The following is a 24,234-nucleotide window of genomic DNA, read 5'->3' as shown; positions in this document are numbered from 1 at the left end:
TTTTGTTCATATTTATGAAAAAAAGTAGAAACTTCGATATATTTGTAGGAGTTTATCTCACAGATAAAGAAAGGCTGCGGTACATATGCTGGAGCCTGTTGACAAACCGCTCATGATGGATCACACCTCCAGACACCATCTCAGCTGTTAAAATCACATCTTTCTGCAGTAAATATAAGGGTTTGGAAAAAATAATTAATTAAAGAACTGTAAAAATATTTCCAATGATTTATATAAAAAGTAAAATGGACATCATGAGACTTTTAAGAAAACTGTACATATATCTATGATTTGTTTGTTTGTTTTCAATAGTTGCAAATAATAATCAGTTCAACCTTGTTCTGCATTTTGTGTCTATAATTCACCTGTTTTTGCCAAAAAAACTTGTGTAAAAACGAACATAAACGACATAAATCTTTAATTTAATAAACTGAATTCCAGTATGAACAATAAAACTTCGCTTTTTCGGCTCACCAACACGTTAAACAAAAATAACATTCAAGTCTTTACAGCCATTTATCGAATAAAGTGTTTCCTACCTCCATGTCTTTGTTTACTTTTTTGCGGCAGTAGCTTCCTGTTTCGGGCGTCAGTAAGTGACCATGGCAACACGAAGGACAAACTGAGGACAAACGACCAACTCTTTGAAGTTACTTTTATGAATTATTCGGTGAAAAACGTGAATTAATTGTTTTCGGCTGGTATCCAAACAAAAAACAAAGGTTTGTTGCGGAAACCTCAACATTTTTAAGCTAAAATTAAAGCAGCGACCACCGTTTTGAAGAGCTAGTGTAATGGGTGAAAGGCATTCTGGGGATTGTAGTCATATTGGATGAATTTTAACAACCACCTTCATGACTAACGGAAAAAAGCAAAACAATGAGAGGTTTTATTTTATTTCTGACAAAAAATGTATAATCAGTTTAAAACAAATACATCAGAATTCTGACATTTTATTAAATGTATTATAAGCATCATAAGAAGAGTGAAGACTAGAAGATGCTACTGTAGCCTACATTAATTATTGCCTACAAGACCGATCCTGATGTTGATAAAGACCTTCAAAATATATATATATATATATATATATATATATATATATATATATACACACCGGTACACACAATTATTTTATGTCATTTATTTTTTTTGAGAAAAAAATGTCCTCTGTATGAAAAATGAAATGAAAGAGGCAGACCTTTAGTGGTTTCTTTAATCTTCCCTTTTAATTGGATGCATGTGGAGAAAAAAAATGACATTACGTAATGTTTGTATGCACAACCTTAAAGCATTTTAACACACAAAAACCAGCAAGGTACAACTATTGTGGGATTTTGGCTAAATAAACCAAAACAAAGGTAAATATGTTTAATACATTATACTAAACATACTCGTGATCATCCTACATATGTGTAGGTAACATAAGTAAAAAAAAAAAAAACAGACGTGCAGTATAAAGAAAAGACTGTTTCTTACATTAGAAAACCTTGAGGACATACTTGTATTGCGTCTTTGCAGCAAGATAGAAGTTTACCAGCATGTGTGAGTGGCATGACACACTTGGTTACCATTGTATTGAAGTTCCCTTTTACAAAAGCAGCTCTGGATTGAATAGATGAATGAGCAGATTTTAGATTTCACACCTAGAGTGCGTTCAGAGTGGTAGACGATCCACTCAGCAGCTTTGCCGTTGTTTCTCCATCGATCCAAGGCTATGTGCCATTATGATGGATTGCTGTGTGGGCTGCAGGGAGACCAGCACTGCGCCCGCCGTATTGACAAGGCTCCAATTCGCCTCTCCTTTTCTTGTTAAATACCTCTCTCCCAAGTTAATGAACTGGAGGCAGGGAGGGTTGCAAGGAAAAAGGGAAGGATTCCTGATAGTCCCTTGTGTTTAAATGTTTACTCTGCTGAAAGATAAGCAAATGCAGTCAATTGTAGTTTGATTTTATAAAATTAGAATGGTGACCAAAATGTTTTTGCCTTGATGCAAATGTGATGTATAACATTTGACAAAAATTAATCTGAAAACGATGGAGAAAAAAAAATCCTTAAAAAAAGATGTTTTTTTTTTGTTTTGTTTTTCCAATTTGTTTGAAAAAGAGTTAAAAGGGAAATTAAATGTATTTTAAATGTATCCTACAGAGGCCCTAACGGAAAATAAAAGTTAAAAAAAAAAAAAAATTAAACAGCTTCATGGTACACATCAGTTAGTAACGGGTGCTAACCAGAAATTATTTGGTGCATACAAGTTAGTTTCTGGTGAGCACCAAATACTACTTGGTGTGTTCAAGCTAGTTTCTGGTGCACACCAGATACTATATGGTGCCAACAAGTTAGTTTCTGGTGCACACCAGATACTATTTGGTGTGTACAAGGTAGTTTCTGGTGCATACCAGATACTATTTATTGTGTACAAGCTAGTTTCTGGTACACACCAGATACTATTTATTGTGTACAAGCTAGTTTCTGGTACACACCAGATACTATTTATTGTGTACAAGCTAGTTTCTGGTGCACACAAGATACTATTTATTGTGTACAAGGTAGTTTCTGGTTCACAACAGATACTATTTATTGTGTACAGGATAGTTTCTGGTGCACAACAGATACTATTTGGTGCGTATATGTTAGTTTTACATGCACATCAGTTTGTTTCGGGGGCATAGAAGTTAGTTTCTAGTGCACAGGCTCTATTTCTAACCAAAAACTATCTGGTGGGCACCAAATAATTTCCGGTGTGCACCCAAAACCAGAACTAATTTTCTTTTACTTCTAGTTTTAGGTGCCCACCAGATAGTTATAGGTCTGCAATATTTTAGTTTCAGGGGTGTGCAAGTTAGTTTCTGGTGTCCAAGCGTCATTTCTAACCAGAAACTATCTGGTGGGCACTAAATGCTATTTTTTTTTTTTACTTTTATGTCCCTTTAAGGGCTCTGTAATAGCTACATTATTTTATTCCACTGTCATTTATAATAGCAGACTGATGAACAGATTTATAACAACAAATATATTGTATAATATCCAGTGTGTGGAATCAATAGGAAACAATCTCAAGTGAAATCAGAAAATAAATGCAGCCTCATTCAGACAGTTAGACATATAATTTCAAACAGAATCAGTAACCTACCAAGCATAGAAAAAGGTTAGCTCAAACAAAAAAAAAAAGAAATGAAATAACATCTAAATAAAGTCATGTCAAAACCAGTTTCTTAAAGTGACCTTGTAGATATGAGTGTTAACTCTTACAGATTTGGCTTTAAGAGTCTATTTCTTGTGCCTTTTTTATTAACTAGAAAGGAAAATTTTGATTATCTGATTAAATAAGTGCTTGCAGTAGTGTGTCTTGTCACCAGTTAGTCACTGCAGAGCACACTCACATATAATCTCCACATCCAGAGCATTAAAGATGTATATCTTTGTCAACACTCCACCACAGTGTCTTCTATCAAATCAGGTAAGGAGACACAGAGAGGACAAACTTTCCAACAACTCATTTGCACCTTTAAAGTCTAAAACAAGAATTTATTTTAACATAAGGTCCCTATTTTTAACCTTGCAAACATAATTCAATTTAAAGCAACCAGAAAGAAAATATGTTAGACAAAGGTGGCATTATGGTTCTTTCAACTCCAGGTGATGGTATCTATCTGTGTCCTCTATCCTGCTTGCATGGTTACACTGTGGTGATCTTCTTGTCCTTGGTGGCCTGTTTGATGGCAGCCTGCTCGCAGATGATCTCCTTCAGCCTCTGCAGCCGGGTGTTTTGAGTGCTCAAGTCGCCGACGCCTGTCTGACTGCGGTGGAGCAAGGACAGGGCGTTGATGTACTCCAGCTCCGTGTAGCGAACACCCTGGTCCACCACCAGGTTCAGCAGCTCGTCTGAAGTGTTGTACAGCATCTCATAGTACTGCCTGAATGAAGAAGAGAGAAAAAAACAAAGTAATGAAAATGAGTGCAAAAGCAAGAACATATCCTCTGATATTGTTAGATTTTTATCAAAGGTACACCAACAAATAAGGTGAAAACCAGCAACCAACATCCCTATGAATGAATTCAAGGACCTCGCCCTTCTGCTTCTGGGAGTTGAGGGTAAAGGGAGAAATTAAGGGGCTACAAACAACCAAGATTATTTTAATGAAAGCTTGTTGACAGCGCCAAAGGAGGAAAGAGATATGTGTAGAATTAATAGGGCTTTAATTAGTATATAATGCCCCAGCGGGCTATGAAAGAGGACATAAAGCACATACTGATAAGGCAACAAAGGGACCGTAAGAATTTATAGAGAACACACAATTCAACTTGCTGACGATCACAAAAAAAAAAACGTGGTACCATGTTATGGAAAACAGTCTCAGCAGTGGAACAGAAGAGAAACGGCAATATTCATAAACATAAACATTTTGCAGATTTATAGATGTAGGAAAACCAATGCAATAAACAAAATACACATTTCTGAGCAAACTGAAGAAAGCCTGGAGCTAAGGTGATGAACGGAAGAGTGGTGGGATGAAGGACAAGAGTTTTTTTTCATTATTTTTAGCTTGAGGGTGCATCACGTCAAAGACGTCGGAGAATGAATGCTCACACCTGTGTATGAATGCTCAAAAGTACACAGAAGAAACCCTACAAACATGCAACAAACCAATACAGATTTCTGTAAAATATGCCTGCAGACAAAACTGTTATTTTCATGCAGCAGTTGTGGGAACTGGTGGAGTAAAAGGACTCAGTAGGTCACGTCTACACCAGCAGACACATTTTCTAACTACCATTTATGAAGTGACCTCACTCAAAGTCCATCTAAAAGTATTAAGATTAGAAAATGAAACCAAATTTTCTTTGTTTGTTTCTCATACAGGCTCGGAACATTTGCGTAATTCCAAGAAAAACAAAATCTGCACTTTTTTCTTCTCCAACTGGACACTCTGATCAAGGACATCTGCTGCACACCACAACGACATCAGCTCCTGTTACTGAAAAGGCAGAAAGATAAGGGCAGATTTGGGCAGAAGAAAGGCCTTGGAGGGCTATAAAGGAGATAAAATCTACGATATGGATGTTTTTGAGCCTGTTTGTGTGAGACCCCCTCATAGATCAAGATGGTTAATTGGATAAATCTGTGTGTTTTTTACAGAAATTACTTCAAGATTATGTACTAAGAAACATTTTTTGAGTTTCTATGTAAAAATAATTTTATTTTATTTTATTACAAATTCTAAGTATTCTTAAGTTACCTCAATGGCTATGGTGATTTCCTTCTTTTAATATCAGAGAGGAGTATTCGGGCCAGCAAAAAAAAAGTAAATAAATTTGTGACTTTTTTCTTGCAAATGTATGACCTTTTTCCTAATAAATGTACATGTTTTAAAGTCATAGATATACAGCTTTTAAAGTAATAAATTCACAACATCAAAACATGTACATTTGTGAGATAAATGCTATAAATTGGTGCGTTTATAAGTCATAACTGTTAAATTACGAGAATAAAGCCATATATTTATGACTTTAAAAGTCATTAACTAAATTTAGGACTTTTTATCGTAAATTAATGTGTTTTAAAGTCATAAATGTACTACTTTTAAAGTCATAAATTTTCAAAACATGTACATTTGTAAGATAAATGCTATAAATTTAAGAGAAAATGAGTCATAACTGTTAAATTACGAGAATAAAGCCATATATTTTATGACTTTAAAAGTCATTAACTAAATTTAGGACTTTTTATCGTAAATTAATGTGTTTTAAAGTCATAAATGTACTACTTTTAAAGTCATAAATTTACTACTTTAAAACATTTACAATAAAAAATAATACATTTGCGAGAAAAAGTCATAACTGTAACTGTAAAATTATGAGAATAAAGTTGAAAATGTATGACTTTAAAAGTCATAGGCTAAATTTATTATTTTTTCATATGTTAGTTTGTTTTTAAGTCCTAAATTTATGACTTTAAAACAGGTAAATTTAAGTGAAAGGACTTATAAATTTGCATGCAAAAAGAAATAAATGTACAAGTTTTAAAGTAATAAATTAACAACTTTAAAACAGATAAATTAACGAGAAAAAAAAGTCATAAATTTACGAGAATAAAGTAATTTATTTATAACTTTAATAGGAAAATGCTTTATTTCGAGACACACTTAGTTATAGTACAGAGTAAATAAACCGATGCAGGTTAAATGTCAAAGACTAGGAAGAGGACTGTGTAAAAGTGTGTTTTGGGTTTCGGCAATCAAAACTTTCATGTTCAGGTATCGCTACACACGTTTTTACGACCATTTTTTGGGCACAACTTTGACAAATTAGAGCCTCGGATTTGGTTGGGACATTTGGATGGGATCCCTTTCCAATTCATGGAAGTTCCAACTATTTGAAAATCAAATGACGAGTTAATGATTGTGTTTCGGACTTGAATGGAATTGTATGACACCAAGTCTTTTGTATATCGTAATAGAGTTGTAAAATGAAAAACATTTGCACCGCTTTGAAACCTCTTCCAACTGTAGGTGGCCGACATACGCTAGTAAACAGTAGAAAAAGAGGAAGCCCCTCCCTGCTTGTTCAGTGTGAACACCACGGGCTAAACATGCATTGAAGAATGAGTTTAGCCCGTTCGTGATTCCACGTCAAATGCCCGGCGTCTACGTAGCTTTAGGCTAAAGAAGGTGAATTTAAAAAGAGGCATGAAACATGACCACTTTTATAGATCTGTTGTTAAGGATTATCCAGTTTGTGGATTATTACAAATGATGGAAAGAGGAAAACTTTTTATCATTTCATAGCCACCATTCCCAATGAAGCTTTTCAAAATAAGACCTAAGGCTGTTTACTTAAAGATGATGAACTGGGACTAAATCGTCCTTTCTGCGGTATCTCATATCAAAATGGCGAGATGCACCTGCAGGAGGAGAGCATGCCTCGCCGTCAGCTGGCTGTTAGGAGAGTGTTTGTTTTGGTTTCCGAGGACAGCTGGCAATCTGGCCTCTGTTCAGCACAGAAGGGGAAAGAAAGTGGTTCAGCAAGAGACAAAAAAAAAAATGTGTGTGCGCGCGCACGCCTGTGTTTTCGTCAATCTACCCAAGTGTCTGAATGATGTATGCTGGTGTGTGCCGAAAACATTTTCAAACACTTCATTACCCGAGCAGCTGGAAAGCCATTTGGCAAACAGGAAAGGGCTGTTAATAAGATTAAAATCTCTCTGCACCCCACATCAAGGAAGAACCCCTTGCGACACACTGTAACAGTTTTTTTCCTGTTTGCTAGATTTGCAACAATCAATTTTTTTTTGCCACAAAAGGAGTTTAATTCTGTATGCCCTTGTCTTATGAGTGTTTGACGCTCTCAGCCTCAGTCTGTGCACCCCCGGTAGTGAGCACACAAACACCCAATAGCTGAATTTTTCCCCCCACCTGCTACTAGAAGTTTCATCCACAAACGCAGATGAAACAATCAGCCTTTTGTGTGTGTACGCGCCCGTCGCCGTGCCTTCTTGGAGCACATTCTATTAAATTTTAATTAGTTCCCCCCCTCCCTTTACTCGTATGCAAAGAGTATTAAGTTAATTTATGGTGCGGGGATGCGGTGCAGGACCGACACATGACAATGGAGCAAGAGTGAAACACGGGGGGAGAAAAAAAGTGGGGGAAAAACCGGGATTCAGCACAATTCATTTCCCCTCATTTCCAGCGTGTACAGTATTAAAGCCATTACCGTCTGGCTCTGTCAGCGCGTTCGCAACAACACATTAGTTAGTCAGGGAGAGATGAAGAGGAGGGGAAGAAATAATGAGTGCGTGGATCCACCTCTCCATCAGATGGAACCAAGGCTTGTTGCTGTCTAAATAAATGCCTCCTTCACCAACAACAAGCCTTTTACAATGTTTTAGTCGCTGATTTGTTGCACCTGACTGGAATCGTGTTAAAATGTAATTTAATACAAGTTTATGGCTGTATTTTCTATTTAGTCTGAAAGCTGAGCTTAGAAAAGCAACTAAACACAACTTTTTGACTTAAATAGGGACTTAAAGATCCACACTGATCATCTTTTAAGTTATTTTAATTTATCCATAAGTGGATCCCTCACATCCTCTATTAGAAGGACTCCGCTACCCGTGCGATCATGGTTAGGCAGTTTTTGTACGCCACATGTCCATGTCCACCCGCTGGATGAGGATTCGGCAAAGAAGGGTTCCACATGCAACTTTTCTTGTGATACACGCCGCCAGACTGCTTTTAGCGCTCAAGCTAATCGAAAGAATACGGTTGATTTTCAAAATAAAAGATTCCCGTCTCATTAAAAAAAAAAAAAAAACATGTATAATTTATGAGTTCTTCTGCGGCCCGGTGGCAAGAGATCCATGGACCGGCACCGGTCTGCGGCCCAGTGGTTGTGACCACTTATCTATACCATTCTAATATGGCATCCAACTTTGCATATGCATCAAGCTAGCGTAGCGACTCTAGCCTTTAAATAACTTATTAGCTCTTCTAACACGCTCTCTCGCTAGCTTACAGCCCCTCACAATCCCAATCAAGCAACAAAAATGGCGAGCAATACCAGAGCTTTATAGATGTACAGTTTAAGCCAGTTCGGATGGATCTAATCGTCTACATGTGGATGGATCAGAATTGTGCAGAGCAGGGAGTTTGTGGCCCGCCCATTATATTCGTGACATCACAACTACAATCTTTTTCAAATAACAATATTACATCTGCTCCTGATTCACAACAATTTGAGTAAATAAATACTCAAAAATGCAATTTTAAGGTTAATTTTGTCCTCCATCGTGAGAAAAATGCCCCAAAAACAAGTTAAAGATGGGTCGGAATAGCCCTATCATCTAAATTTTTAGCTACAAAGCAAAATTTGGTTCCTTTGAAAGAAATTTTTTTTTACATAAATTTTTCAGACATTCTTATTTTTTTAACATTTCAAGTTTTAAAACAAACTTGATTTCATGTTTTATGGAATGATATAACTCAAACTAAACGCCTGTCAACTTAACTGAAATCACTCATGTGCGTTTTAAGCTACAGTGCACACGTGCAATATTTATAGCTCCAATGCTTAAGTTAGAGCACAAGAAGCAGCAAAAATAAAGATTGCTCTCAGTAAAATATTGAACACTTGAGCACAACATAAAACAGAACATATTTTTCCCACGCTGAATCACAGATTAAGTAGTTTAAAAACTGATTACAAATCTGAAAATACAGTTTTACAAGTTATGACTTTAAAATCAAAACTTTTTAGATTTTAGACGAAATTAGCCATTAAGATAATTATTCCTGATTTTCTTTATTGGCAGTAAAACTCCAATGCATCTGGAAGATGCATGAGTAACTATGGCAACTGGAAACCTTGAAGTGTCGTGCACATGTTAGCTAAAGTGTGAGCCTCTGTTTCTACTTAAATGTTTTTAATATTATGTTTTTGATCAATTTATGATGCATGTGTGATATAAGGTAAACCTCAAGAGCGATTCTTATTAAAAACGAAATAAAAATGCTAAAGATAATGCACACCGCTGTTAAATTGTGTTTTTTGTTCCCACAAGCAGGCTTTGTGAGCTTGTTCAAAACATTATTTTTGCCGTGAAGCCTCCCTTTCTGATTTTTTTTTGTCTCCGTCTCCCTCTGGAGCGTTGCATTTGTCTCTCCTCTGGTAATGAGGAAAGGTCTGCAGAGACTCCGACTGAAGCTTCATCAGCAAAGACCGGCCTCATCATGCTACACCTCACAGATAAGGACACGCACGTGCATACACTCCAGCCGGCCTCATCAGCACCATCACTCACGGGGCGCACGCCCGTAAACACATAAACATTGGCTTCATCAGCAAAGACCGGCCTCATCATGCTGCATCTTGCTCATGCACACGGGAAGACGAGAGCAGAAGGAGGGGAGAGAATTTCAATTTACGAGAGGCATCGCAGGTGAGTGGATGATCGCCAAAAACGGGAGAAAGGGGATTGAGAGAGGAAGGAGAGATAAAGTAAGAAACGCAAGGTGACAGGACGGGAGAAACAAGTGACAGTGTACGGCAACTCAGCCTAAATACAAACACTTTTATCTGTTGACACCTGCTGACATGGCCGTCAACTGTACTTATTACCACATTCTCAGAGGACGCTGCGGCAGCCTGCCACCTTGACACCCAGCAACAAAATGAAAGACATTTTATTTGCTGGCATTCTGGATCACAGAAATGCATAAAGCTGGGTGGCATGCTTTGAGAAAAACACAAAGGAAACAAGCTTCTTGTATGTTGCACACGAATCCAAGGAAAACACAGTAACTCATGGGAGGAAATAAAATAGGTGAGACAAACTGAACTGTAGTGGTTTGGTAAAATTTGGACAGTTCAAAAGACTGACTCTGGATCAAAAAAATAATAAAAAAAACAGCTTCTGCAGAAGACGGGACTTTCATAACGATGAATGAGAATGCATTATTTTTACTTTTGCTGGAGGGCTTTTAACAAACCGTTGAACACCTACATTCTTCAAATGTTAAATGAACCTTCAAAAGAAGCAAATATAATGCAGATGTGTTATTCATGGCTCTTATTAAAAATGAACTATGTGCCAAAAGAAACATGCCTAAAGGAAAAAAAAAAAAAAAAAAAACCAAAGCAAAGTGCAGTTCAGAAAATAACCCCTAGGGGGTTGTCATACAAGCAAGGCTGATCTTTTTCTTTAAACTAAATAGTCAAACGCGAAATTCAAAAACAAGACGACAACAAAAATGCTTAAAACATTATTTATTCTATTTTATTTTTTAGATTTTTGGCTAGATCGAATATTCATAAACACTTTACAGGGATGGAGTTTTAATTTAAAACTCAGTTCATACAAAACTGTTAACAAATGGAGGTGTGGCCTTTTGACATTGATATCCCTACGTAGTCGTACAGCTTTGAACCAGACGGCAGCTCAGATGAGGAAAATAAAGATTTTTAATGGATCTCTTTGTCTTCAAGGAGAGGTTTAAGAATTGTAGTGGAGCAGGGAGACTTTGGCTCACCCATGACAGTTGCTGCGTCACAAACCTGAGTTTTTTCAAACCGTAGGTTTTCATCTGTTCTTGTGTCACAAGTCAGAGCTCTGTCGCCCCCTCTGGTCACCGGTGGGAGTCATCTATATAGTGCTAAACACACCTCATCTCCCAGCTGCTCCAGCGTACACTCTCCGGATGCCATTCAGCTGACAGTCATTGCCATTCACCCACATGATACTTAAGCACTACACAAAGCCTAACTTAGTGCAAAGTATTGTTTATGCCACTATGTCTGCATTACTGAGCATTTCTATCTAGAGCTGATCTTCCGTTTCTGACTCTGCTTCATCTTTGATTGCCCGCTGCCTGCCCTGACCCTCGCCTGGACTCTGACAACTCTAGTTTCTTCTTCGATGCTCACATGCTCATTACTGACCTCTGCCTGCCTGACCCTGTTTTAGTTTTGTGGACTTTTAGCTGTGAACTAATGAACCTGCTGCACGTGGAACCAGCTGTCTGCCCATTGTGACAATTTGATTTAAATACAGATATACGCAGAAACACAGTTTTGATCTTAAATTGTTTGATATATGTCCTCCATCATGACAGAAATGCTGTAAGCAAATGCGTAAACACCCAAAACTCATTGGAGTGGGTCTTTAAAGAATACAAAAAGATGATTGTTAAATCTGGGAAATAACTGGTTTTATGCTAGTTTTTGAGTTCTTTTACGAACCAAACAAAACTTCCATCCATTTGCAGTATTTATCATTTCTTGTGTAACCAAAATCTAAAATGTACAAGGACAAAATGGTAGCTAATGGATCAGAACATCTATTTAAAGCTGCTAAATCTGTTGCCAGGCAAAGCGCAACATTTCTTTCAGGGTTGCAGTGTGTGATTGCTGGGCAACTCTAAATAAGAGTTTGTTGTCATGTGTACTCATTATTACCTCTGGCAGTCTTGTCAAAATAAAAAGACTCATTAAGAAATGCCAAAGTTGATCTAATTTCTGTCCAAAAACCAGCGTTAAGAGCAGCTGGAGCGTTGGACGGACACAACAGACAGTGACAGATGATGAGTGGAGAGACAAGTGTAGTCAATACAAGCAAATACACACATTTATAAATATTAATACAACTTTGCAGTGATGTCCAGGTCTGCAGAATGAGGCCTCGGTCTGCCTCCGAACAGATGGCGTGTGTGTGGGTGTGTCCGTGTGTGTGTGTAAGTGTTTAGGTGATTGTGTTTGACCTTGACTTATAAGCGGATTTTGCTGCCAAACTTCTGACTGAGAGGTTAGAGACCGCTGCAGGACAATACAAAAGCACATGCTCTAACAGAAACACACACACACATTTTTTTGTCATATGCTGCCAGATTAAAAACTCATAAAGTGTGTGTTTTATTTATTTATTTTTCTCAGTGGAAAAACATGAATTCAACCACAAAGTGGCACTGTTTCCCCACACTTGTGCGCACTCCTTAAGATATGATCACAGTGGACAACAGTGAGTGTATATGTTTGTAGGTGTGTGTCATTCTTACTGCAATGTTGTTTAATGGCCCTCGTCATTGTTTTATCTTAGATTAGTGTTAGTTTTTTTGACTTTTCTATAACAGCACATAGGTGAAGTCAAAGACAAACAGACATCAACGCACACTTAAAGATATAGGGTATACAGGAAGCATCTGCAGTCTCCTCTGCAAAGCAGACCTCCTGCCGTGATCACTGCCTTGCCTCATTTCTGTCTTGCTCCTTCACCAGAGGTGGTAATAATTCAGCTTTTATTACAATTTTCTGCCATTTATTTTTGTCCTGCTGCAGTTTTTGTCAAACAGTATTGGTTCATTTTTTTCACGACAAAACTGCAGCATGTATTAAAATAGCAGAGTTTGCACTGTAGACATGCAGCTATACAGCCGTCACTTGATCTTTTCTTTTCTATTTGTCAATATAGCGAATGTCTAAGTATGTCATTTGTTTTTTGTTAATCACTGATGGTGGAAAAACTAAAAAGTTACCCTGTTATGTCCTGGAGTTGAGATTTGGATTCAATAGAGGCAGTCTTATGCTACGTTCAAGAACATACTTGAACGAGTTTTTAGGCATATGGTGTTCACACTGGACCAGCAGGGAGGGGCTACTTCTTCTTTTCATTTAGCGACTTTTTATAGCACATTTCACCACCTACAGTTGGAAGAGTGCAAAATGTCGTAGTGGTGCAAATATCCTAAATCTCGCTCTAGGCTTGCTCTTTCACAGCTCTATTCCGATATATGAAAGACTGTGTCATATAATTCCATCTGGGCACAAACTGCAATTATTAATTTCTCCTTTAAGATCAATTTTCAAATGGTTGGCACTTCCATGAATTTAAAGGGTTGCCATCCATACATAACTACCAAAGCAGAGTCCCTGATTGGTTAAAGTTCAACCTGGTTTGTCTTTAAACATGTGTTCAATGGCTGCAGGTTTTGTAAGTAGAGGCTGAAATCGTAGAAACTTGTGTAGCGACGCATGAACACGAGAGTTTTGAACACGGAAGCTCGTAACGCTCATTTACATGCATTTACACAGACATTTCTTTAGAGAGGTTGCTTAAATGCGCTTTGCCAAGGGTGGTGTGAACATAGTTGTAGAACGATATGTATTCAACGATGAATCTAGTCTTTCTTGGAAATGATTTGTTTGGTTATTACAAAGGTTTGTAAAAACTGTAGGGAAAAATACAAAACATAATAGCAAATGGTGAGAAACCTATAAATTACAAATTAATAAGATAAATCCTCTCTAGAGGTAATACATGTCCTCTTTTATTTGTTTATAACCATCCCTCCAAACACTTGATAAAACTCGAGACGATCCTTCTGACGGTTATCCATTATCTTCACCTTTTTAGATGGTAACTGGACCCAGCTTTTATAAAATGAAGACAATTACATCCCTATATTATGTTCACACCGGCCTCAGCAACGTATGTAAATGTGCATATACCTGCACATGTAGCTAAGCAAGTTTTAAGGTAGGTTTTCAGGCTCTTCAACGAAAACGTACTTAAAGACTTGTGTGGCCATTCAACGCACTTTGAAAGTTAAACAGGTTTAACTTTGATAAATCAGGGACTCGGATTTGGTAGCATCCGTGCCAAACATTTGAAAACAGATCAGGGAGAAGAAATTAATATTTGCACTTTGTGCCTGGACGGAAGTATATGACACCAAGTCTTTCATTCAGTATATTGGAAAGAAAAAGCACCATTTGTACCTAGTCTGTTCCTACTGTAAGTGCATGCAGTAGCATCAGGTAGTATCAGGTAGAGATTCTTGAGAACATGTATACTCCACACAGATACGACTCAACAGCATCAACACTTCGAAGGCAGTATCTGAAATGTTTTTACTCTACTAGGGGGGGTCGGGCCACAAATGTTCTGCAATCTGGATTTAGTTTTCAAAAACAAACATTTCAGTTATTAATGACTGAACTCAGAGTTTCACTTCAGGCTGTGCTTTAAAGGCTGTTAACTTTCTTAGGAAAGCAGGTGTGAACAAACCCCATGAATATTCATGTTCTGCATATAAATCTGCTGCAGAAATGTCCTGATTACCTTGGCTTAGTATCTGTGCACGGGTGAAAATAGGGATCCATGGCAGACGAGGGTGAATCCGCGTGTGTGTGAGAGTTGGTGTGTGTTTTGAAGCCGGAGGCCGGCCAATCCAGAAAGCCATGAATCTGTAAACAATGTGCTCTGCAATTCCCAATCAACACCTCCACACCACCCACGCCTTGTAATCAGAGAGTGGGAGAAAGGGAGGAAAGACACAAAAGCCATCACCGCCAGTTCTCCATAATCAAAGTTGACAGAGGACAGAAATAACATGCTAATCAAAAGTGGTCCACATCCAGTACAGCTCAGGTCATTTTAGTTTACTTCTGTCCTCTTTTCTTTCAATGACTTTGGCTTCCCAGACCTCACAGAACAAACAACACGCTCACACTTTACACTCATTTTTCTATCTCATAGTGTCATCCCCAATATTACTTTGAGCAAAATATTTTTTTCTTTGAAGCACTATACTTCACAACACTGTAAATAATAGCTATTATTCAGCACAAAAACAGAAATCCAGAATAAAAATGTCAAACTTTAAAACAAATGTAATCCATAGACCTCTGTAGAGACTAAAGGAGCAGCACAGTCCTGATGGGACTAATACGGGGCGACTCAGGTCTATCCTGATAGGATAGTCTCGACTCCCCTACAATGATAGGTTTATGATCTGGATAGTCTCTAGTTGTTTGGAGGATTTCGTCATAGAATTAAGTCACCTTTGTGGGTTTGAGAAGAAGAGAAACGACAGGAAGGAGTAGCTGTTCATCGATATTTTACTTTTTGTAGATCTAAACAAAATAGAATTTTTAAAGGAAGACTTGCTTATTGAGGTGAGTTTTTTGCAACTTTGCCGTTAATATTAATCTATTTCTGGGGTAAAGTGCTAAAGAATAGTGACTTTCTAAGCAACGGCTTTCTGAAGAAAGTCCTATAAGGACTAGTCTTTGCTGCGTCTAAGAATACTGGCTTTTTGGGTAAAGTTAAGGTCTGGGTATATAACTTTAGAGCAGGACTGTGGTGCCTTGTTTCCATTGAGCCGTCCGGTACGGTTCAGTGTTTTGAGCATTTCTATTGTAAAATGGACCCATTAAACAGTACTGGACTGTACCTCTTTGGGGACCCCCCTATCGGTTGTAGATCCATTGAAAAGTGGAACGGAACGGTTGAGGCGGATTGATTGGCAGAAAGTGATGACGACATTAGAAAGCGCCAATATAGCGTTCATTTAAGCTAACGTTTCCAACATTTGTAAGCATTTAGGTTTTTGCAGTTTCCTGGGTAATCTTTTGGTTACAAGTCTATATATATATGCCCGCAAACAACAGCGAGACCCGGTCTGGGGTGGAACTGCAAACACTCCTTGCCTTCCTTGGCGACGGTATGATACACACCACGTATTCGTCGTGAAAACAAACCGCTTAGTGGAAGTGAGGCTAAACTGAGTGGAAACGCTCATCAGAATTAACTGGACCGTGCGGTACCACTCCTTACTGTACCAGACCTCTCAGTGGAACGTGACATTGGTGCCCTGACTCAGCCCATTTCAGCCCGTATGCTTGAATTTTAGGTTAATGTTTCTGCCCAAGTTTTATTTTGAAATTCCAACACCCTTTACTAGTTCCAGGGATTCCTTGTTTTTGTAGTATTTCGCATAAATGGTATTATAATGGAGTGTTTCCGCAAAATGTGTTACTTTAAACAAAAATAATAATGATGTAGCAAACAAATTAAAATGAGATTTTGAGTTGTGACATGTCCAAGTATAAAAATACAGATTTCTTGGCTTTATTTTGGTCTTCAGGTTTCTATAAGTTCTGCTAGTACCTAATCTTTTTCACTCCTGACAGATTAAGGTACAGGAAATGACTAGAAATAACAGTTTTGAGGCTGTCTGTACAAGAATAGAGAACTGCTGGGCAGATTTATGGGGTTTTAGACAGTTTTGATATAAACTTGAGAAATTAAGGAATGCACAAAAGACTAGAAATAATCCAAAAACCCAGCTTTTAGACTGTGTCTATACTCTAATGCAGTTGGTTTGAAGGTTATGAGGTGGAGTATCGCACTCACCTTTTTGCAAGACGATCCTAAACCCATCTTACAGCAACGTTTTATCTTTTCATGTCAGGAAGAAAAATAATATCACAAAAGCAGCAACCAAGCTAACATGGATTTTTACCTTCACATTTACTTATAAAAACCTTTAAGTAAAAGGACGTGTCCAACTGCCTTTAATTGACTAAAGGTTTGTAGACTCAGTCGTGACTTTTCTGTTGAGAGTCTATTATTTTCTAAACAAAGGATTAGTGGGACACTGCAGCAGCGAACTATTGTGCTGACTCAGGCATAAACCTTTGAGAGACCGTCGCAGGGTGAGGGTGTGTACAGCTTGACACAAACTAACTGCAGCACATCTGGCTGCAGCTTTCATTAAAAGAAAATGAAGTAATCAGTCTGCCAAAGGCTCTAGCATTAAAATATAATTCAAGCGATCTACTGCAGTGTTGAGAGATGATCTGCCATTGCTGAGGGGAAAATAAACAGTAACAGAGTTAAGCTGAGGATGCAGGAAATACAACAAATGTATACTAATTTGGTTATAATTTCTGTAGAAAATGTTCAATCTTTGCAGTGTTTGTTAAGTCCTTTATTTATATTGGATAAAGTCAAGTACTTTTTTACGTACTATGTCAGGGATATGCAACTTTTATCTATAAATGAGCAATTTTTTAATTTTTATTTTCAAAACCTATCATTTTTGTTGTTTGGAAAAATAGAGTTTAAGTATGTTTTTGTAGCTATTAAGCCCATTATTTATAGTTTTATAGCTTTAAAATATTTACAAAATTATAACAGTGTTATATATTTTTTATTTTACTTTAGAAATCAAGTGCATACAAGTTCCTTTCAAAATAAAATGCACAAATAAGGTTCTCCGGCTGCAGCAGATTAGTTGAATAAAAAATGCGATGGTATTTTTCTATCATTATGACTTTGGTGCATCGTCATCATTTTCCTCATTTTACTATATTCAATACTGGCGTATAATCAAATTTAAACAAACCTTTACACGTGAATGCATTTAAGATGTTTGCCCCCGAACAGCATCTCGACTTTGTTGTGCAGCAGAAGAATATATGTCCTTTAATCTATTCTAATATAGTGAACAGCTCTGACAGGAGAGTAAACCTTTTACTATCACGGAATTTATGAGGAGTCGTAAAGCACAGACGACCTCTTGATTTTAGTGTATTGTCAGCAGTGGTACAAAAAAATATTTTGCTAATACAAGATCACCTCACTTTGTATATAAATATTAGGGGTGTAACAACGGATCACAAAACTCATGGTTTGGATCGAGTTATAGGCTCACAGAATGGTAAAAAGAAAAAAAACCAACAAGAACAAAATAATAAGATAAAAGCCTAAAATTATTTTTTTGAAAAGGTTTAAAATATATGTTTTCCGGTTACAGACGGAGCAGTGGCTTTCTCCTGTGCAGGACGGCTGCTGCTCCTCACTGGGAGATTCTCTGAACTAGGGGTGTAACTCGCGGTTCAGATCGTATCACGGGTTGGAACAATTTTTGGATCAGTAAAAAGTAAAAAAAAAAGCAACAGCAAAAAACAAGAAGTTAAAAGCCTAAAATTACTTTTTTTGAAAGCTTTAAAACATACATCTGAGAAAATGTCCAAATTTTCCCTTGCTCCCACCCCCAGATGTCCAAATTAAATGTTATGTGAAAAAGTTCAATTATTTAGTTATTAACAGTATTAAGTGTGGCGCTTCTTTAAATGTGTGGATAACTAACAAAAATCAATCCGCTGAAATATAAACATATATTTAAATATTTTCTAAATCTTCCATTTGTTCTGACAAGAAAGTAGAAAAACAAGAAAGAGAAATGAACTAATAATGTGTTTCATCACTTGCAAAGAAATCAATTCTAGTGTGCAACCAATGAAAAGTACTAAAAGTTTCTCTGGCAAGCGAACGTCTCCTATTAAAGCATTCAGTCGTGTGACATGCCTGATGTGACCACAGTCTACTGGGCATGTGATGGTTCTGAAGCCACATACAGGTGAGGAGTTGGCAAAGGGTTTAGCTGGGACCCCAAATCGAATTTTGCAAGGGGGTCCCATAAAACCTCGAGCTGGCCTGACACGACACCAGCGCAGAACGGATGCCGCCCAATTTCCTGCTCGGTAATTTAAAGAGTTTTCAATTAGCGCCAGATGCCACTTAAACATGTGACTCATTTAAAACCAGCTGTCTACCTTAAAGGAGCTGTAATTATTTCACGGTTTAATAATTACAATTATTGAGCTGTAGTTTGCCATGCATATAGTTACAATCACATATGAGTCTCTATGAATATGAATACTTGGGCTCTGCTGGGAAATTGCTTTTTTGGTGATTAATTGACTTTAGGGCAGAAAAGACAAAGGCAAAATATTAGCAAAACAGAAAAATTAACTGATTATTTGAATTATTTGAATTGACTGTAAAGACAGGAGGTCCTGGTGGTACTTTATGATTCTTCAGAAGGGTTAAACTACTTCACATAACTCATGCAAATATGCATAATCTAAGAGATTAAAAAAGATAAATGACTTGTCTGTTTTTGCATTAGCTAAATTTTCAGATAGGACTTAAATTTAGATTTATGAATCAGTGCATTTAGACAAACGGCATCTAAATCTTTATACTCTACTTAGTTAAAATGTGATCCTTCAAAACCATGAGAGTGACCTAAAAGTGTTTTTGAACATGAAGGACTTTTGCAGGTGAAAGAAAAAAAACTCGGACCTGGCAAAGTCGAGGTCGGCCTCTCTCGACATGGTGATGTTGGTGAGGTTCTGCTGGAGGACAAAAATGTTTCTGCACATCTTCTTGATGCCAGACTCGCTGATTCTCTTAAAGTATTGAGCCCCGTTGATTAAAATACAGGAGATCAGGTGACCAAGTCCTGGAAAAAGACAAAAAAAAAGACAATTTGAGGCTATTTATATTTATTTGGATAAAAAAACAGCTGAAACTTCATTCTGGGGATCTACAGACCTTCAAATATATACTGAAACTTGTGCTGCTGCAAGGCGGCTCCCATGGCTTCCTCTATAGCTGAGATGTCCTTGTTCAGTTTGACTACAAGAGGGTCATAATCCATGCTCTCTACGTTGGCCACGATGGCGTAATTTCCTTGCTTGGTCAGGGGGATCAGGTAATGGAAACAGTGCACCCTGGAAGAAAATAGAAGAGGATTGTGAGATGATAAAATGACATATATATATTTGTGTTTTTTATTATTAACTCACACTTAACCATTTATTTGATAGAATAGAATGGAAATTTAACAAGGAACAATTGGGGGACTTTTGATATTACAACATACAGTATGTGCTGACTTCAAACAGGTACAAAAATCATATTAACTCAAGCACAGATTAACAACCATTATTTAACAAAAAGACACCTTGTCAAGTGATGGTACAATACTACAATACAGTCTCCTTATTATATGACTGGAACACAAGTTTCTGAGTGGTTATTCTTTAAAAACCCTTTCAATTATATATTTAGAAAAGAGTAGTTAATGCCAAAACAAAATTGCACAAGTGGTTTGATTGCTGGATATTTTCACGTTACTTCTTTTATCTTAGTGCATTCTGGCAGCTAAATTAAATGGAAAAAATAACTCAAGCATTAATGAGCAAAATATGTAAAATAAGGTGAAAAAATGTAAAAAAAAAAAATTGAACATGTTCAGGTCTTTCATCTAAAAATAAGAAAGGTAAACAGTTAAGCTAAGAATCCAATTAAAAAATGAACAAAAGTATATAAAGCTAAAGGTGCTGTCATACCGCCCTCTGAATTGCGTTATTTAAGTGACCTCGTTCAATAAAAAGTCTACATAAACGTGCTTGAATGCATGTTTTGGGCTTTCATGTTCAAAATTCTCATGTTGATGTGTTGCGATGCAAGTTTCTACGATCCTTTTTGGTCTCTATGTACAAAACATGCAGCCACTGAAAGTGAGTTGAAAGTTAGGTCAAATTTTGACCAATCAGAGACTTGGATTTGGTAGTGACATATAGATGGCGTCCCTTTAAATCAGGGGTCCCCAAACTTTTTCTAGTGAGGGCCACATAACTGTTTTCTTCTCTGATGTGGGGCTGGGGTTGGTTTTTAGGCTTAGAGAAAAAAGTGAAACAATCACAGCCTGAATGTAAAGATTTATGGTTTTCCAGAAAGTCACACATAGCCAAATTAAAAAAAATCTTTTCTGTAACCTGCCAAGAAAAAATAATACTAAAACATTTTTAAAAAACTAGATATTTAGCATTAGCTGCAATAGATTAATAGCTGAAGATGCTTACACTGATTGCTAAAAACACTGGAGCTGATTAGTGAAAACGCTGGAGCTGATAGCTAGCTAAAATATTAGCGAAGTGCCAAATTAGCAGAAAAAACAAAAAATTCTAAATTAGCCAAAAAAAAAAAAAGCATGTAGCTGAAATATTAGCTAAATGCCAAATTAGCCTAAAAAAAAAAACAGGAACATATCTAATTTAGCCAAAGCAGCTAGCATAAAGCTAAAATATTAGCTAAACTTCAAATTAGCCTAAAAAAACTATATTAGCCCAAACTACTAGCATGCAGCTGAAATAATGGCTAAATGTCAAATTGGCCTAAAAACTGGAAAAATGTCTAATTTATCCAAAATAGTTTGGGACCCCTGCTTTAAATAAATGAAAGTACTAACTGTTTTAAAACTGAACATGAAGGTAGAAATTAATTGGGGTTTCTGCCCATCCAGAAATTTTTACTCCAAATGTTTCATATATCAGAATAGAGCTGTGAAAGAAAAAGACTGGACCAAGATTTGATCCGCTTCAACATTTCATCTCATTCATTTTGTGTAATAAGGGGCTTTGTTTCAAAAAAATTATTTGGTTCATTCAAGAAAATTATAACTTTTTTTCACCTAAATGGTTTTAAGACAAATTACTCTTAAAATGTATGATTTTAGTCTAACTTGAAGATGATGATGACCTAGAAATAGGGATAGTTGGACTGTTCTAGCGCTTTAAATGGGACACATTTGAGAGAAAAGTGTGTAAATATGCCTATTTTGAAGATATAACACTATTTTTAAAGTAAAGCACGCTCGTTTTATGCCATAATCTTTCCAATTACCAGAAAAATATACCAAAATCTGAGTGTTTATTACTCATTTCAAGATATAATTTTGTATAAAAAAATGCAAGAAATTAAAAGTAATATTTTTTTTATATATTTTTTTATTTTTTATAAATAAAAAAAATAATAAAAAAATAAAAATAAAAAAATAATAAATAAATAAAAAAATTAAAAATAAAAAAAAAATAAAAGTAATATAAAGTGAAATTAAAACTTTTTTTTTTAATGATCTTAAAAAAACATTTTTTTAACAAGGAAAAACATTTTGTGTATACTATTTTTTAACTTGATTTAAAAAGGATATTTTTCCAGTGTTAGCAGCCATTTATGCCACTAGGTTTTTTAGCAAAGTAAGAAAAAAAATCAATGTTCATGGTTTTTTAAAACATTTTTGGTAAGTAAAAATCCATTATAATATTTCTGAAAAACACACTATTTTTCTAAACTAATTTGTATGCATTTCCTATAAACCAACATTTCTGGTGGAGCTTCTTTAGGTCCCTGAAAGGATAATGTGTGTCTAGACTCAAAAAAGTCAATACTTGTGTAATTACATAATCCCTGGACACTAAAGATTAGGGTATCTAATAATATAGATGAATGTTTCCCGCTGCCTAAGGCACAGCCAACAACAACCGAACAAATGAAATGCCTTCATCTTACAGCCATCTCTCCCTTTGTTCACTCACTTATCAACTGCAGATCCCTCCTTTAACCCCCTCTGCCACTTTAAACGCGCACATCTCTCTTCCATCTCTTGCCACCTCCCCTCATTTCTTCTTCATGGCTTCATTTAACTGGTAAAACTATCAGGGGAAATTCGCTATATGGAGAGAGTCAATGGGGTGTAGTATATAGCTAGACATTAGCCTCAGGGAGGGTTTTCTACTAAAATCATCAAGAATATTGCATAAGCTACACAATGGCCTGCTGGGAAGAACAGAGGAAATGGGAAGGAATGATGGAGAACTACTGGTGGTTGTAAGAGGGAAAAAGTTTATGTCCTGGTAAATTAACTTTGATATTAGTATTCAAAACACATAGCGGAGGCAGTGTATGGGTTTTTGAGCTGTTGTTTTCATATTACATTGAGCATACTGCCACACATCTCGGTCATCTTTGGGATCCAGCGAAAGCTGTTGTGTTGCATGTTAGTGTAACATCCACGTTGGGAGGATATTTTAAACTCTGAAGGTGCAAAATGTGATTCAAACACAGCAAATAGCACCATCCCTATTGGTAATTTTGGTTCACCTCATAATGCACGGCTGAAAATTATGAATTCTCAACTGAAATTAACTAGAAATTCCCAAAAAGTTGTAGTACTACCACTTCATCACTGCAGTTTTCCTGTTGCCAAAACTCTGTTAGTAACTTGTTTGTATGTTTTGTTGCTAACCCTTTTTTATGAACATAGACTTTCGTTTACACATAGTGAGTGCTTGGTATTCCTTTCTGGATTTGAAGCGATCTGTGTGTGCATCGCACGATCAGCTGAACAACTAAACGCCGCTGGAGAAGCGACTGGAGATCCCAGGAGAAGCTGAGGACATTCGATGTCCTTCACAGTTTGCAGGACTCTAAAACCACGTTTCCACTGAGTGGTCCAGTCCAGCATTTTGAGCGTTTTCATTGTAAAATGGATCCATTAAACAGTACCGAACTGTACCTCTTGGGGACGGTTGTTGGTCCATTGAAAAGTGGAATGAAATGGTTGGGTTAGAGCTGCTGTAGCCACCCACTGATTGGCATAAAGTGATGACGACATTAGAAAACGCCAATATGGCGCTCATTTAAGCTAACATTTCAAATGTTTGTTAGCATTTTACGATGGATATTCATCTTACCCAACAGCAATTTTCCTTCAAATAACATTAAATTCCTGTAAGACATGATGTACCAGAGGAAAAGCAAAATGACACGCTAGCGGTCTACACCACACCTGCGCCGTAAAAACAAACAACTCAGTGGAAGCGAGGCTTAACCGAGTGGAAATGCTCGCCAGAATTAACTGGATCGTACCGTACCAGACCGGACCACTTAGTGGAAACAAGCCTTTAAAGAGATTTTTTTTTTTTTTTAATTACAGTGTGGCCTCTGCCCTCTTCTCTGCTGGGGGGTGCACAGATCCGACTCCATTCTGGGATGTCCCCTAGAGTCCGTGACTACGGTGGGTGAGAGGAGGCTGTTTAGGAAAACGGAATTCATCATGAACAATCCTCTTCATATTCATCATCCTCTGCATTAGACAATAGATGCACTGAAGAGCTCCTTCAGTCGCTGCAGGAAGAAGCGCTTACACAGATCTTACTTCCTGCCAGCTATTAGACTCTTAATCGACACTTTGTTATTATTTATTGTATTTTTGGTGCTGTTGTTATCTTTAGTTTTTTATTATTATCTATTGTTTTTGGAGC

General features: G+C 36.9%; 1 protein-coding gene across 1 annotated transcript in view; it reads right to left on the bottom strand.

Moving 5' to 3' along the window:
- Window positions 1-1,195: 1,195 nt before the first annotated feature.
- The window catches only part of exoc4 (exocyst complex component 4), a 143,182-nt gene continuing 120,143 nt past the window's right edge, over window positions 1,196-24,234 (bottom strand). The window contains exons 18-20 of the mRNA XM_024287903.2: window positions 19,679-19,857; window positions 19,427-19,586; window positions 1,196-3,914 (exon numbers count right to left, since the gene is read on the bottom strand). Coding sequence (XP_024143671.1) covers window positions 3,677-3,914; window positions 19,427-19,586; window positions 19,679-19,857 — 577 coding nt within the window. The 3' untranslated portion in view covers window positions 1,196-3,676. The remainder of the gene's footprint in view (window positions 3,915-19,426; window positions 19,587-19,678; window positions 19,858-24,234) is intronic.

This window comes from Oryzias melastigma, linkage group LG23 (genome assembly GCF_002922805.2).
Source record: "Oryzias melastigma strain HK-1 linkage group LG23, ASM292280v2, whole genome shotgun sequence".
Classification (NCBI taxonomy): domain Eukaryota; kingdom Metazoa; phylum Chordata; class Actinopteri; order Beloniformes; family Adrianichthyidae; genus Oryzias; species Oryzias melastigma.
This window is presented reverse-complemented; position numbering and strand designations above follow the sequence as displayed.